The sequence below is a fragment of the Parasteatoda tepidariorum genome, chromosome 9 (assembly GCF_043381705.1).
Source record: "Parasteatoda tepidariorum isolate YZ-2023 chromosome 9, CAS_Ptep_4.0, whole genome shotgun sequence".
NCBI lineage: Eukaryota > Metazoa > Arthropoda > Arachnida > Araneae > Theridiidae > Parasteatoda > Parasteatoda tepidariorum.
The window spans coordinates 2,548,248-2,564,065 of record NC_092212.1 but is presented as its reverse complement, the minus strand read 5'-3'; the positions used below and the strand labels follow the sequence as shown (position 1 = coordinate 2,564,065).

The 15,818-nt window shown below is 33.7% G+C and overlaps 1 protein-coding gene across 1 annotated transcript in view; it reads right to left on the bottom strand.

Moving 5' to 3' along the window:
- LOC107453824 (galactoside alpha-(1,2)-fucosyltransferase 2) overlaps window positions 1–14,807 on the bottom strand; it is a 30,682-nt gene extending 15,875 nt beyond the window's left edge. The window contains exons 1-2 of the mRNA XM_071185294.1: window positions 14,772–14,807; window positions 10,819–11,056 (exon numbers count right to left, since the gene is read on the bottom strand). Coding sequence (XP_071041395.1) covers window positions 10,819–11,056; window positions 14,772–14,807 — 274 coding nt within the window. The remainder of the gene's footprint in view (window positions 1–10,818; window positions 11,057–14,771) is intronic.
- Window positions 14,808–15,818: the final 1,011 nt, after the last annotated feature.

Genomic DNA, 15,818 nt, shown 5'->3' with positions numbered 1-15,818 from the left:
TTACGAGATTCTGCGAAAGTGCAATGATAGATATCACTTCCCTTTTTCTGGTAGAACTGACGGATCTTCCAAATTAGAAATGGAAATATTAATAAATGATGGTATAAAACTACTGAGCCTCAGTACGGTGAAGATCAATGTGATGGAGAACATTGTCGCACAGCTTACTTGAATTTTGGAACGAATATCAGCTAACGCCACAGAGCTAAAAGAGAGCTTATTGTATATGGGAGGGATTGAGTGTTGGCGATTGAGATCAATATTACCCATTTTACATTTCAAAATATTAGTACATGTCATTCTGCAGAAGCCACAGATAATGGTTTAAAAGTATGGCAGTACTTTGGTATGGGTTCTGGGAAAAATATTTCTCTAAATAAAGAGGCAGTTCTCTCTGCTGGATATAATGTATATATGTTACTCTTAATGACCGAAATAGGTGGTTGTTGACAATCACATAGTCGCTTTGGTGAATGTTCGAAATATATACTAGATCTGGTGAAGTGCCACTGCCCGGTATGCCCTACATCAATGTTTTTTTAAGGTCACGTGCCACTGCCCGGTATCCATTTCACCGGCAATCCGAACACTGATATTTCTCCTAATCTATACTCATTAGATATTAAAATATCGAATAAATATAATAATAAATTAATATCAAATCGGATATAACAAATATTTCGAACCGACTACGTGATTGTTGACATTCACTGGTGAAAGTCGACATTCTCCTGATGTCGGTCATTCACGGTTACAACAAAACTTAACTTTTAACTGATGGTCGTAAAATTTAAATTCGAAAAGAACACTTTTTGTTTCATTCTGCTGTTAAGNATATGTTACTCTAAATGACCGAAATAGGTGGTTATTGACAATCACATAGTCGCTTAGGCAAATGTTCGAAATATATACTAGATCTGGTGAAGTGCCACTGCCCGGTATGCCCTACATCAATGTTTTTATAAGGTCACGTGCCACTGCCCGGTATCCATTTCACCGGCACTCCGAACACTGATATTTCTCCTAATCTATATTCAGTAGATATTAAAATATCGAATAATTATAATAATAAATTAATATCAAATCGGATATATCAAATATTTCGAACATTCACAGGTGAAAGTCGACATTCTCTTGAATTCGGTCATTTATGGTAACATAGACATCATCACAGCAGCACACATTAAATAAAACTTTCAGTGCAAAAACAAAAGAACAGCGTGAACCAAAAACAGCGTGAGTTAAATTTCATAATGTAGAGCAATGCATTTACAGCGGTCAACATAACTGTATAAAAATTATAACTTCGTATGATAAAATCAACCTAAGTTTCTTGAACACTGTGCAAGGATATAAACTAACTACCATCAAGTGAATCTGATACATGCAAGCTGTCTTGCTAATGCATCGACTAAAAAACTCAATGAGAACATTTTATCTGGATTATTCTGGGAAGTTTGGGCTCTTCCTGAAAGAAAAAATGTTAGATTTACAAACGAACAAAAGGAGCAAAAATTTAATTTTGGGAAGAAATTACTAGTCAGAAACAAACTTCAGAACAAGTTCAGTATATGTTACGAGAAAGTGTTCGAAGGAAAATAACGATTTCATCCTGAAGAGTATAATCTTTCAAAATCCGATCCTCATTTGTTAGATTTTAAAGAAAAAAGATGGAAGATCTTTCAGCTACTTCGAATACACCAATTCAAGATATCAATTTTGATAATGAAGTTGACACAGAAGTCTACGAAATTATGACCTCAATTTTCGACAGCAAAAGGGATTTCAGTGTCACTCACACTGACTGGGGTTACTGTTTCTTCTGATACGAAGTGGTTGTCGTCGTAGGCTATTAAGGCAAGGTGTGCGATTTTTCTTGTTTTCCAGTGGAGCCATCTTTAGCCAAGACGCAAAGCTGACACATTTTTTTCTTTAGTGTTAAAAAACAGTAAAAGGTAAGAAGACAATTTTAAGCATTTTTCACTGCTTAAAGCTCTAGATATATAGCACTAGAAAATTATATAGCTAATTTCTGAGGATTTTGACTGACAAATGATTTGATTCAATTAGCGGGTTGCTACGACATATTTTCGTTATAAACTAGTTTGTTGTAAAAATTTGTATGCAAAATTGTTTATTGTTGCTTTTGCTACGTCACGAAATTGTATGATTAAACTTTAACAAACCGTTCATATTTATCAAAACCAGTTGAGTAGATATAGAATTAATTTTGATTTACTCAAGAGATTTGATTGGATAAAAAAGAAAATCTCAATCAGTACAAAATTTATTCTAAACTCATTAAGAGCACCCATTCCATTAAGAGTATGTGTTCCAAAATGGGTCCTAACACTTAAGGAAAAACTTTTACACACTTCCCTTCAACTATGTGTTCTCAGATCAGTTTAAACTGTCTTCTACAATAGCTATCTAGATGAAGAAGTAGATTATAGTTTGTCTACGGTAAGAACTCCCTCCGCCACAAAGTCGGAGGGTGTCTGCTGCTAACAAGAATAGCTCATTTCAGAAAGAGTATCTTCTTTTCACTCTAGGGCTAACACAGTAAACTGAAGAAAAAGATTCAATTTCTCTCCCCGATCCGAGCCAACACCTGTTCCGAACAATGACCCCACACCTCTACTTGAAATAGTTATACCTCGTTACCATAGTCACCGCCATGGGTTCAAACGAATGGCTAGGGGTTTTCCTACATTAGACAAACTGTAGAGTCCTTTTCAGGGGAAAAAGTTCTCGTAGCTTTTGTGGAAGCAAAGGGAGAAGTAAACAGCGAGCATTTTGGAAGCTGATGCAAGGAAAGTTTGAGAAAGGGGTGGTGAGGTGGAGAAAGGGAAAACTGGAGCCAAAAGCTGGTTAACAGCCGTAACAGAGCCGCCAGTCAACCGAGAAATGGAATAAAATCGATTTTTGTTCGAACACTTCTTTTCTTCTTTTGATTGAATTACATTTGGCCTTTTCTCGCGTTTCTTAAAATAATGTTTTAAAGGTTTGTTTAGGCGAAACAACAGCTTTTAAATGTTTTTCTCTTTCTCCTCAACTGCTTTATTTATTAAATTATTTATTTATTCATTTATTTATTTATTCATTTATTTATTTATTCATTTATTTATTTATTATTTAGTCCATGGAAGATAATAGGCAGTAAACAGAATAATTTTTTTTAATGGGGATATACAGAAAGACACTTTATTTAGATAAAAAAATTTACTATTTATCGGCAATTTATCTTACGAAACTCTTTACTGAAATTCTACTTATTGGATATAATTAAAACATAAGGTGTTTGCGAGTAATTTTTAAAATAAGGTGTCTTTTGAAAAATGGAGATTATCGAAAAATTTTTAGTTTTTAAAAGTAATTTAAAACATATGCCATCAATGTCTTTCTTTTCAAAACAGTTTTAGTTTTTAATATTAGTTAATAATTTTTAGCCTGATTCGATAAAAATGATTTGATATCGTAATTCTTAATTATTTTATGCCTTCTAGATGAAGTTTCTTACACGATTTTCAAATGAACAGCATTTAAATGTTTGTCATGATTGTTGATAATGACCGGCAACGTCCATCACATTTTAAGAAATAAAAGTTCAGAAAGCTCAATTAATCAAATAACAATAGTTATACCGATTTTTTGGTTTACGACTACTAATGTTCAACTCTGTTGCCTTGTCATTTTGAACCCAATCCAGAAGATAAGGAAACTCCTGGATCAAGTATTGGGAGAAATTTTACCTTCGTGGGGGTCTTTTTAGATTGAACTAATCCGCATTTGCGTTACGTGGAGAGGAAAACCACCAAAACTTCCCACGGTTCGCCTGACGGCAAAGGGACCCATGATCCATCTACCACTGAGGATATTTCACGTCAGCACTGTGGTCGGTGTAAGCCGGGTGCGGATTCCTATCGACCAGCTACCACTGGGATTCGAACCCGGTTCACCTCATTGTAAGGTGAATGCTCTATTCCATCGCGGCTCATATTATTCTAAAAACCTTATAAGTTAAATTATCAAATTGAATAAAACATTTTTATATAACTAATTATTGTTACAGACGGCACAGTTAAATTTTAAAAAAAAAGACCACTCTGAAGCTTCTGCATCATTAACTAAATACCGTCTTATAATTCTTCTTTCGAAATACCTGCTTTATTACTTCTAAACTGGTTTTACAGATAAAAAAACAGCTGTTGTTACGCATAAATTCTAATTTTATAGTTTAAAAAATGTAATTGAAAGTGTTCTAACAGAATTTTGAAAAATTTTCCGACAACGATATTTATGCAAAAACCTATATTTTTTAGTAATACCCTAGAATATTCGATAATACATTTATATCAAATACTCCAAATAAAGATTCGATACACATTATTTAAAGTATTTGATACAAATGTAAAAATGACAGTGAGGTAATTTTTAGTTTTTGACAGCTACACTTTTAGTTCTCCCTTAACTAATTTCTTTCTATGTAATGCTATTTTATCTTAAATGTATTTCAAATCGTTATTTAATGAAAGTATTTTCTAATGTTCATGTTAAAAACAAAAATTATTTTTTGTCTGAAACACTTTCAAAAATTATTTTTCAGCGGACATCAAATGATAATAAACTATAAAAACAACCCTTGCTATAAATTAAGTTTAATTAATCAAAAAATAGTGATACATTAACTATAATAAATCAAGTGCAATATCAAAAAGGGAAAAAAAAGCAGTAGTTTGCAGCGTTTCCCGCCAACTACTTTTAACGTTAGTGTAGAAAAGCTTTGCGGGTCCTTGAATTGTTGCAATGAACATGACCCTGTAACTGCAACTGAGCTTTGGCAGAAATTACGTATTTAAAATCATGTGTGACTAATATTTATACTAGCTATAACGAAAATTAGATAATTATTCATTTTGGTCACACTTTTTATCAACGCGAATGCAATCTCGTGAAACATGAATGTTTATTTCAAAGAAATGGAACGTATTTCTTCATTTCTTAGAGGAAATAAAAGAGCCTTAAACAATTAAAAATTAGATAACTTCGCATTTCTTAAATTAAGTATTCACTTTCAAGAAAGGCAAAAAAAAGTTGAACTTCAAATGAACAAATTCGAAAAAAATGTTTTGGAATAAGAAACTGGCGAATATAAAAAATGAAAAAAATATTTCTTAAATATTCCATTATATTTAATGTAAGCCAATTTTTTATTCAAAACCATTTTGAACATTGGTGTAAATTAAGTTCTCCAGCAAAGTTCGTCTCTGTAAAGTAGTTACTACAATTCCAAAGTAGTTTGCAGTTACTACATTTAGAAAAAAAGTAGTTAACTACATTTGTAACAAAGTAGTTGCAGTCAACTACAAAAAAAAAAATACTGTTTTTCTGACCACTGTTGAAGACGTAGGAACGTAATTTTGTTATGAATATTTTAAGAAATTAAAGACAATCCATTCTTCCTATTAACAATCACTTTAACTTTGACTTCAAGTATAAATATTTCTATCATTAATATAGCATAACTAAATTGTTTCTGAAAAATGATTTTTTAAAAATAGAGTGCAACATCTTGTTTTAAAAGGACGCCAGACATAAAAGTGTAAACATTTGATTGATTCGTGGGTTACCCTGCAATTAAAGGAATTTTTTTTTTTTACTTATTCTAACAAAAACTATATATAATTACCACTTAATCCAACAAACTTGATGTGAAAAGAAATTATTAGACCGAAACTGAACAGAATCCACACTATAAACTGGCAACTAATTCGAACGTTTCTCATCCACTTAATCTTTTATGCATTTTCTTCTTACGAGATAAATGTTTTAAATGATGAAAACGTGCAAAACTTTTCGTTCGTCCAACTTCGTTCTCTCTACACGCACCTTTACAAATTTTCAGTAGATTTGTAAGCGTCACGTTTAAAAATAAAAATTGTTTCACGTTTTTAAACCATTTTTTTTCTCACGCAACTATTTCCAAACAATATTTCATTAGTGCCAACAAATGCAACTGAATAAACAAATATCCAAGGCCGTAGCCAAGGATTTGGGGGCTTCTGTCCCTATTTTGAAATGGAGACATTTTTCAATCGTTTGTTTTTTTACCTTTTTATTTGCGTTAGTTTTAATATTTAAATGGCTTCATTTTGTTTTCCAAATAAAATTTATTTATTTAAATGTTAAAAAAAATAATTAATAATCGAAATAGATAAATGAAGGAGCTATTTTTATTTCTTACGGAGTCTTTTTTTTTTTTATTAATATGAATCTTTCTATGAGCAATATTAAATAAAAAAGTGAATACAGTAAAAACTCGGTATAACGAGTACGGCCTATTACGAAACGTTTGCTATTACGACACATTTTCACGTCGCCGTCAAAATGTTACATACAAAAACTGTATAAAATTAAATGGAAGATGGAATTCTTCTAGTAAAAACTTGTTACAATTTGGAAACTTTTTGTTTCTAACATTCCTGCTTTGTTTCTATCAGTCTTTCATAAAATACAGAGCTAGGTAATTCAGTCTTCTGTTTGCAAAAGTTTCAGATCAGCTATTCACAAATGGTGTTCCGCGGAACCCCACAGTTCCTTGAAAGAGTGAAAGGGTTTCCGTGAGTTTTTAAGACCAGTGATGAGTTTTAAGACTTCCGAATATATTTAGATCCAACCATTAGATTTAAGTTGAAGTAAAGAGCAAAAGCAGTTTTTTTCTGTTGCATTTAAAATACCCATATTGATTCTTTATGTTATTTCCCCTGGTTAACAATAGCCATTTTTAGTTATAGGGATATTTAAATATCCCTGAAATTAAAAAACGCAACTCAAATTGAAATGGCATCATAGAGGACTATCTTGTATTAGAATATGTTTTCTTTCATCATACATTTCGCTCTCCGCACAACCATTGTATCATTTATTAATGAATTTTGTTTTGTGATACAAAATGAAACCCTTTCTCAACTTTCTTTCTTTCAAAATTTATATGAACTACTCGTAAAATTAATTGAAACTTTTTTAATTTTCACGATAGTCCGACTTTTTTTTCATAAGGTACTAAATACGATTTTAAACAAAAGAATGATTTTTTTTACATGTTTTGAAAAAAAAACAAGAAACATATTGTAGAGCAAAAATTAAATAAATGCTCTTAGTTAATATCGAATTATTCCGAAAATAGCAGCGTCTTACGTATTTTTTAAAAAGCTGTAGTAATAAGATGATGCATCATAATGTGCTAAACAAAAAATAAGGGCAAAGGGCATAAGAGAAAGGCTAATTAAAACAGAAAACTTTACACTATTTAAGAACTTAAATATAATAGAGGTAAATCTTAACGTAAAAGGATAAATATTGTTGTTGCTATTGTCTACTTGCCATGCCAACAAGCTTGTTTGAGAAACCAAGCAAGTATTTAAGGCAGAGGGTGCGTTTCTTGTTTTTCAGTGGCGCTATCTATGGCTAACAATACGATATCAGCAGCATACGCGCGCGTCACAGCACGTTTCGCAAGGACCCATTCATACATCCAATCATTCGTCCACAGATCGTAATTTCGACCTGAATCAGAGAACTATCAATTTCCAATTCAGTATACCCAGAAGTATTGATTTACTATGGGAATGAGGAGGACTTTGTGACCCCGACAGATTTAACGAAAACCAGTTACCATTTAATGTAGGGGAGTTACCTCAGTCTGCGGGATTAATTTAAATTTGTAGAGCAGGGAAAGTAAACAAGGACAATCCCTATTTTGAACTTTTTTAAACTTTACTTTTATTATAAATTTAAAAAAAAGGAAAGAAAAAAGACAATTTTCAACAAAAAAAATTATTGCCCAAAGGCGATCACAGGTTATCCATTGGCAAAATGGTTGCTGCCTACTTTTTTTTTAAATATAAATACTTCAACTCTAACCTTTGGGACTGTGTCAGTCAGTTTGGGACCCTCTTTATCTGTGATATTCACCTGAATTAGTATTGAAAACGATCCAGTTTAAACTGTAGGTTAGAATTTCTGATTTTTAATTAAAACATTCAAAACAAAAATATCATTCAAATGATGAAATTCGCTTTTATTCGCAACTCAAGAAATATTTATGGGATCTCTCTGGTCCCGTATCTCAAAAATAAATTCACCAACCTAATGCATAACAAAATTAAAAGTGGAAAAAGAATTCTAAAAAAATTATCAAACAGCAGCGGTCGCCATAGCAACACATGCGCACTGTTTACTAATATTCTTGAACACAGTTGAAAAGTGTGATGACGTCGAAATAAAGTGCGCACGCCATCCAACCCAAAACAGCACCCATTTTGCCAATTAGGTAATATAATGGGTTACATTCAATTGCACTTCCAGCACATTTTTCTACATATCTTAGTAATTTCAAGTTTGTAAGTTTCATTAGATTTTGTGCAGTAAAACACACAAAAGTTCAATTCTCAATACTGTTCAATTCCCCAACTCCCAAAAAAATTCCAATTCCCGAAGTTCAACTCCCGTTCAATTGTTAATATACAGAGTGTACTCTTGATATCTCGAAAACTTAGTTATGTCGAATTTTTTTAGAAATAAGAAAATGAATTTTTTCGGAAAAATCACAATGAAAGTTCATTTTAAACCAATTCTTTTCTATCTAATGCATCATTATTTTTGTCTTACTGTTTAAAATAAAATTATCATTGTTGTATTTAGACTTATAGTTAATTGTCATTACATACGTATTTAATAGTAGTTATTCTTATGTTTCACTCTTATGTTAATGACTCTACTTTTTAGAGTCATATTTTAGAATATATTTTTTTAACTTTTTAGAACGTATTTAGTTCTGAACTTGTTAATTCGAAAACTCGCTATCTCAAATTTTTTTTAGCGTCTCTTCAACTTTGAGATATCGAGAGTATACTATATATATTTTATTCTTCCCAAATGCCCACCCATATATTGATATTCGGGTATCAGAAAGGTAGATGTGTTGACCCCTCTTTCAGGTAGGTCACCGTTACCTCCCACAGTAAGAAGGCCATCAATGACTCTGACCGGGATTCAAACCCGGGTTCTTTCTGACACAAAGTCAGCTCCTTAACCACCATACCAGAAGGAAAGATTATTTTTTTTTTAAAAAGTATGCATCCTAATTAGCTTATGTATTATTCAAAAAGTAGATAAATATCCATATTTCGATTTTTTTTTAAAAACTAGATGAGTTCAAAATAATTAATAGTACGTTTTTATTATTTATTTATTTTTAGCAAATCAATTTAAGTTGACCTTAAAAAAAAAACATTGATGTAGGGTATACCGGGCAGTGGAAATTAACTAGACCTAGCATATATTTCGGACATTTACCAATGTGGCTATGTGATTTAAGATTATTAATGATAAAACGATGGAATAAAACATCATTTCTCTAATTAAATATTTTAAAAATAGTCTTTTGTAGATAATAACGCTCACAATTTCATTCATAACTTTTATTTATAATGTCAGGGTTCCGACGAAAAATGGTTTATTATTTGGGGTTCCACAACCGATGCTCTAGATTTGAAGTAAAATTTATTTAAAATAAANGGGTTCTTTCTGACACAAAGTCAGCTCCTTAACCACCATACCAGAAGGAAAGATTATTTTTTTTTTTAAAAAGTATGCATCCTAATTAGCTTATGCATTATTCAAAAAGTAGATAAATGTTCATATTTCGATTTTTAAAAAAAACTAGATGAGTTCAAAATAATTAATAGTACGTTTTTATTATTTATTTATTTTTAGCAAATCAATTTAAGTTGACCTTAAAAAAACATTGATGTATGGCATACCGGGCAGTGGAACTTAACTGGACCTGGTATATATTTCGGACATTTACCAAAGTGGCTATGTGATTTAAGATTATTAATGATAAAACAATGGAATAAAACATCATTTCTCTAATTAAATATTTTAAAAATAGTCTTTTGTAGATTATAACTCTCACAATTTCATTCATAAATTTTATTTATAATGTCAGGGTTCCGACGAAAAATGGTTTATTATTTGGGGTTCCACAACCGATGCTCTAGATTTGAAATAAAATTTATTTAAAATAAAGATAAAATAAAAAGTGGTACATAACATTTTAAATTTTTTTTTGGTTATTTTAACATTAAATGTGCATATTTGCGTATAACGACAAGCTCGCTATTATAATAACAAATTCATCTGCTATTATAAACTGTCGGACTTTTACAGTATACATTTATAAATTCATTAACAAAAGAGAGTTTTAAACAGTGACATCAAAATGGGCATTTTATTTTGGAATCCATTTATAATTATGTAACTTAAATTTGGCCCTCCTCCAAGGCTACGTTAGGGGATGTGCAGCCCCTCAAGATACACCATTGGGGCCCGTTTTAGGGTTGATCGGTCCATGTAACGAATTGTGATTCTTGAGCCGTGATGGCTCAAGGGATAGAGCCTTCCAATGAGGTTAAACGGGTTCGAATCCCAGCGATGACTGCACCCGACCACAGTGTCGATGTAAAATATCTTCGGTGGTAAGCGGATCATGGGTTAGCGTCCCCTTGCCGTCAGGCTAACCATGGGAGGTTTTCCTCACCATGTAACGCAAATGCGAGTTTGTTCCGTCAAAAAATTCTCCACGAAGGCAAATACTGGAGTTCTCTTGTCTTCTGGATTGGGTTCAAAATGACAAGGCTCCGGAGTTGAACATGAGTTGCCGTAAAACCATACAATTGGATCGGCTGTTCACCGACGGTTATAAAATAAATACATTTTGACTCTTCGTAAGTAGAAGAATGAATCTTAAATTACCTGAGTTCTCATATGGAATCAAATAAAAGATGACGAAACAAGCACACGAAAGAATGGCGAGCACATAAAGTATTTTGTAGAGCTGCCCGATATCCATCACCCATCTGCTGCTGAAGTAATCCACCTCCTTATCTTCACCTTTTACAGGTAAAATGTACCAGAAGTTTGATGATAAAGGTGATAATGACTCTTTTTTGCTTTTGTTGTTAAACAATGATTGATAAATGCGCTTTTGACTCTATAAATGTGATATCATTTCTGATATCACATTATTTGATTAACTTATCCGTATTTCTTAAAAGAGGAGAAGAAAAAAAATTCTAAGACATTATACCTTAATGTATTGTTCAAAAATGAGTTGACAAAGGGACTAGTTTGAAAAATTTCAACTGATTTGTTAAATGAAATAAATGAATAAATAAAAAAACGCACTATTCATTATTTTGAGCATATCTAGTATTTTTTAAATTGAAATATGAACATTTATCTACTTAATTAGGATGTATAGTTTTTTTAAAATAATCTTTCCTTCTGGTATGGTGATTAAGGAGCTGACTTTGTCTATAAGGGAACCCGGGTTCGAATCCCGGTCAGAGGCATGGATGGTCTTCTTAATATGGGGGGGGGGTTAAAAGTGGCACACTTAAAAGAGGGGTCCACACAGGCCCGGACTGGGACCTAAAACCGGCCCAGGTATTTTAGAGATATCGGCCCTCTACTCCACATAAACACCGCGTGCGAGAAGCGTATGCGGCTCCTAGTGTATCATTTTTAGGCATTTTTTACTTATAAATTCTCATGAACGTAAGTTAATTTATCGAAGTAAGAAAGTAGATAAAAATTGCTTAATAACCCTTTATAGAATATATTTCAGTTTAAAATACATGGTTCTTATGAGGAAACATAGGTTGATAAAATCAAAAAGGTGAAAGATGAAGTTGTTGTTGTTGTTAATTTACGTCGCACTAGAGCTGCACGTTGGGCTATTGGCAACGGTCTGGGAAACATCCCGGAGGATGATCCGAAGACATGCCATCACAATTTTGATCCTCTGCGGAGGGGATGGTGAAAGATGAAGAGTAAATAAACNTGATTATTACTCAGTATTATACAGAAATATAAGCAATACTCCTTAAGTGAGCGGGGCTACCCGACTCTCCCCTATATAATGCTAAGGGGGGGGGGATATTTTTTTGACGTAACAAAGGTTTTCGAGATATCAAGAGTATATTAAAGAATTGCATTCGCCACCGCTCTTCTGAGAATTTAGCTTTATTGTTTTAGGACGAAAAAAAAGTAAATTTAAATTTAATGTAAGAAAAAAATTGGCATTCAATAATTAGTTAGAAAATGTGTAGTGAAATGTGTCTTGTAGTAAAAAATAGCACGTGGGCCACTCAGCAGACCTCAGAAATACAATTACGGAGTAAACAATTTGGCATGCTAAACTTATGAACTTAACACGAAGTTAATTTTAAAAAATAATTGCAGAGTTAAGTGGGGCTTCTTTTCTCCTAATTTCTCTTTCTCTCTTTTATTTATTGATTTGTTTTACTGCACATTTTGTTTAGCTTGACAAAAAATATAAAACTTTAAGTTACGAAGGTTGTACGAATTTGAGTAAGTAATGTTAACAATGCTTATTTTATCGAAGCATTAAACCTTTTATCAACAGGTTTCTCTTGAATATTTAAAGTGGAAATGTTGCGTTTAATTGCTTTATTTTTAATATTGATTTCGATCACCGCGACCTGTAATAAAACTTTAATTAATATTTAAGATAATCCACCTGAGTTCTTGAGAAATCTAATTTTGAAAAGCAACAATACTCTACATTTTCATGATGGACTTCAGGGCTCGAAATACCGCTCGTCCTTGGCGGACAAAAATTCCCCACGGACAACGAATTTTTCGAATCCGGCGTCCGCGCGGACGGCCATTTTCCCGTTAATGTTCGTGATGCATTTTCAATTTTTGTTATCTTACAAGAGTTTAGCTCTTCACTTCTAAAATAACCCTCTAATCTGTTGTTGTTGTTAATTTACGACGCACTAAAGCTGCACAATGGGCTATTGGCGACGGTCTGGGAAACATCCCGGAGGATGATCCAAAGACATGCCATCACAATTTTGATCCTCTGCGGAGGGGATGGCACCCCCGCTTCGGTCGTCCGACGACCTGCGCGCGAAGTCGAGCACTTTACGGTAGCACAGTTTAACGAGGACCAATACCGCACACCGTCGGTCCCTATGCAGACTGATCCAAGTGGTCACCTACCCGCACACTGACCGTAGCCAGCGATGCTTGATTTCGGTGATCTGCTGGGAACCGTGTCTTAACGATCAGTCCACTGCGGGACCGTAATTCAGTAGAAAGATTATTTGTATGCAAATTTTAGAAATAAAACGTCGTAGGTGATATAAGTATACGTAAACTTTGTGGGTCGGCTCGCGCAGGTCAAAGCTGTGATAAAAGGATGAAGAGCACCGTAGTTAAAGACATTCGCTGCAAGTGCAAGTGATTTGTTTTGTGAAACATGTCTTCAAGAAATCATTTAGATGACTTTACTCGAGGAAGAATGATTGGGAAGCATGATTAGAGCATGTGTGGGATGCATTAGGGAGACGTCTTGCGACACGACAGTATCCTCCTGGTAACATCCATCAGCTGAAAGATGCGTTAAAGGAGGAATGGAAACTTTTACCCCAAGAACTCCTAGATAATCTGGTGCTTAGCATAGAGAGACGATGCCAAGCAACAATTACAGTAAGGGGAGGGCATATCTCATACTAAGGAACATCTGCCAGTTGTACTTACGCTTCTTCAGGCAGTCATGTGTAACGCCACTATATGTCAAAAAAACCTTTTTTTGTTCCATACCCTACTTTAAGCTTTATATTCATTTCTGCGCCATTATTCTTTTACCATCGTTTAAGTAGAAAATAATGTACATCATATTCAAATTTCATGTCAATCGAATGATTTCTTGTAGAGTTATGACAAAAAACGCACTTGTTGTTTAAGTTTTGCACACCAGTGTAAAATAAACGTTTAGTCATATTCTTTCAATCAGGGTCCGGCTTTTGTGAATTTGTGCAAATAGGGTCCTGTTATTGCAAAAAACTTTTTCAAGGAGTTTTTAAATTGTAAATAGATACAAGATTATGCTCAACACTGTACAATTATAATTAAAAAATTAAATTTTATTTCAAAAAATAAACAGCAATTTCTGCTTCTAAATTAGAGATGCAACATACACAATATTTAGCATATACTGCTGAACGCAGAATATTCATTTCGGGCGAATAAAGGAAGAAGCGTCTGCCGAAAACAAAACTTAGTTTAAATTTGTCTTTCTTTCTCCCCCTTCCTGGGAAGGATTTATTCGATTAGCAAAACAATAATGAAGATAAACAAGTCTGTGAAGGGTCCATTTTTAAGTTAAAATATTTTGTGAAGGGTCCGTTTTTATGAAAAGATATTTTGTGAAGGGTCCGTCTTCTAAACAGATCACTGCTTCAAGGGACCAAAATTTCGGTTCACTATAAACGAGACTTCACGATATCCGTTCAGCAAACTATTTTAACCAATGGTGGAGGGCTTTTTGATGAAACGTATTTGCGTTACATGGAGAGGGGAACAAAACCCGTCCCATGATTCATTAACTATTTGAGGATATTTTAGATGTCAGCTCTGTGGTCTTAGCGAGCCAGGGGGAAAATTCGAATTAACCAACCATCTAACCTAGATCACCATCGGGAAGGGAGCACTCTATACCCTACATGGAGAGGAAAACTCGCACATGTTCTATCTCATGATTCGTTCCATTACTTAGGATATTCTATAGGTGAACACTGGTCGGTGCACGTCAGAGCCATCAACTCTGCAGTCTTGTAATATTAAACTTCAACCTCGGAAACAAGGCAACCCCCGAATCGTTGGGACAAACTAACCTTCATAGAGGACTTTTTGATGGAACTGACCCGCATTTGTGTTATATGGTGTGAAAACTATAAAAAAAAACCATCATCCATCTACCACTGGGGATATTTTACCTCAGCACTGTAAACTTATAAAAAAGCCATGGCTAGAATTCAAAATGACCAGTAGACCAGCCACCGCTGAGATTTGAACATAGGTCACCATTGGGAGGGAAGTGCTCGATACCCTGAGCCTCAGCAGCACTGCATCATGTATTTTAATTTACTTTTATAACTAGAGTTGAAGAGCCGACCCAATGTACATTGTATTGTAAAATTAGTGTACTTTATAACTATCGTCGAACAGCAGACCCAATTTTGGGTTCACGATTACTAATATTCAACTCCGTAGCCTTGTCATTTTAAACCTAATCCAGAAGGCAAGGGAACTCCTGGATCAAGTATTGGGAGGAATTTGCCTTTGTGGAGGACTTATCGATGAAATTAACCAGAATTTGCGTAACATAAAAAGGAAAATCAACCTACCATGGCGAGCTTAACAGCAAGGAGACTAACCCATGATCCGTCTACATCTGAGGATACTTTAACATCAGCACTGTGCAAGCCAGGTGCGAAATTTGTATCGATCAGTCATTGCAGGGATTTGAAGTCGGATCGCCTCACTGGAAGGCTCTATGCCACTCTGTATCGTGTATTGTAGGTATTGAGTTTCGCTGTTATCGGCATCCCCGTTCACTTTACCAGTTGTTTAAGCTCCTCATCGTTTCCTTTAACTTTGATTTGATAACTACTGTTTTAAGGTTAATTGTAACCATACTTTGGAATACTATGATCCATTCGAAATAATATAATTAAGTATTTTTGTTTACAATAAAAACTGTTATTTTTTATGAGCTATTTCCTTCAGTTATTGATTATTTCCAGTAGAGTTGGCAGCTATGCAGGCACCTAATCTCAAGCCTCTTGTAAATGGAGAGTGATTTTCCACCTGAGTGTTTTAACAGATTGTATGGAGTAATTATAAAATTCCCTGTCATGTTAAACTTTAAAGAAAATAAA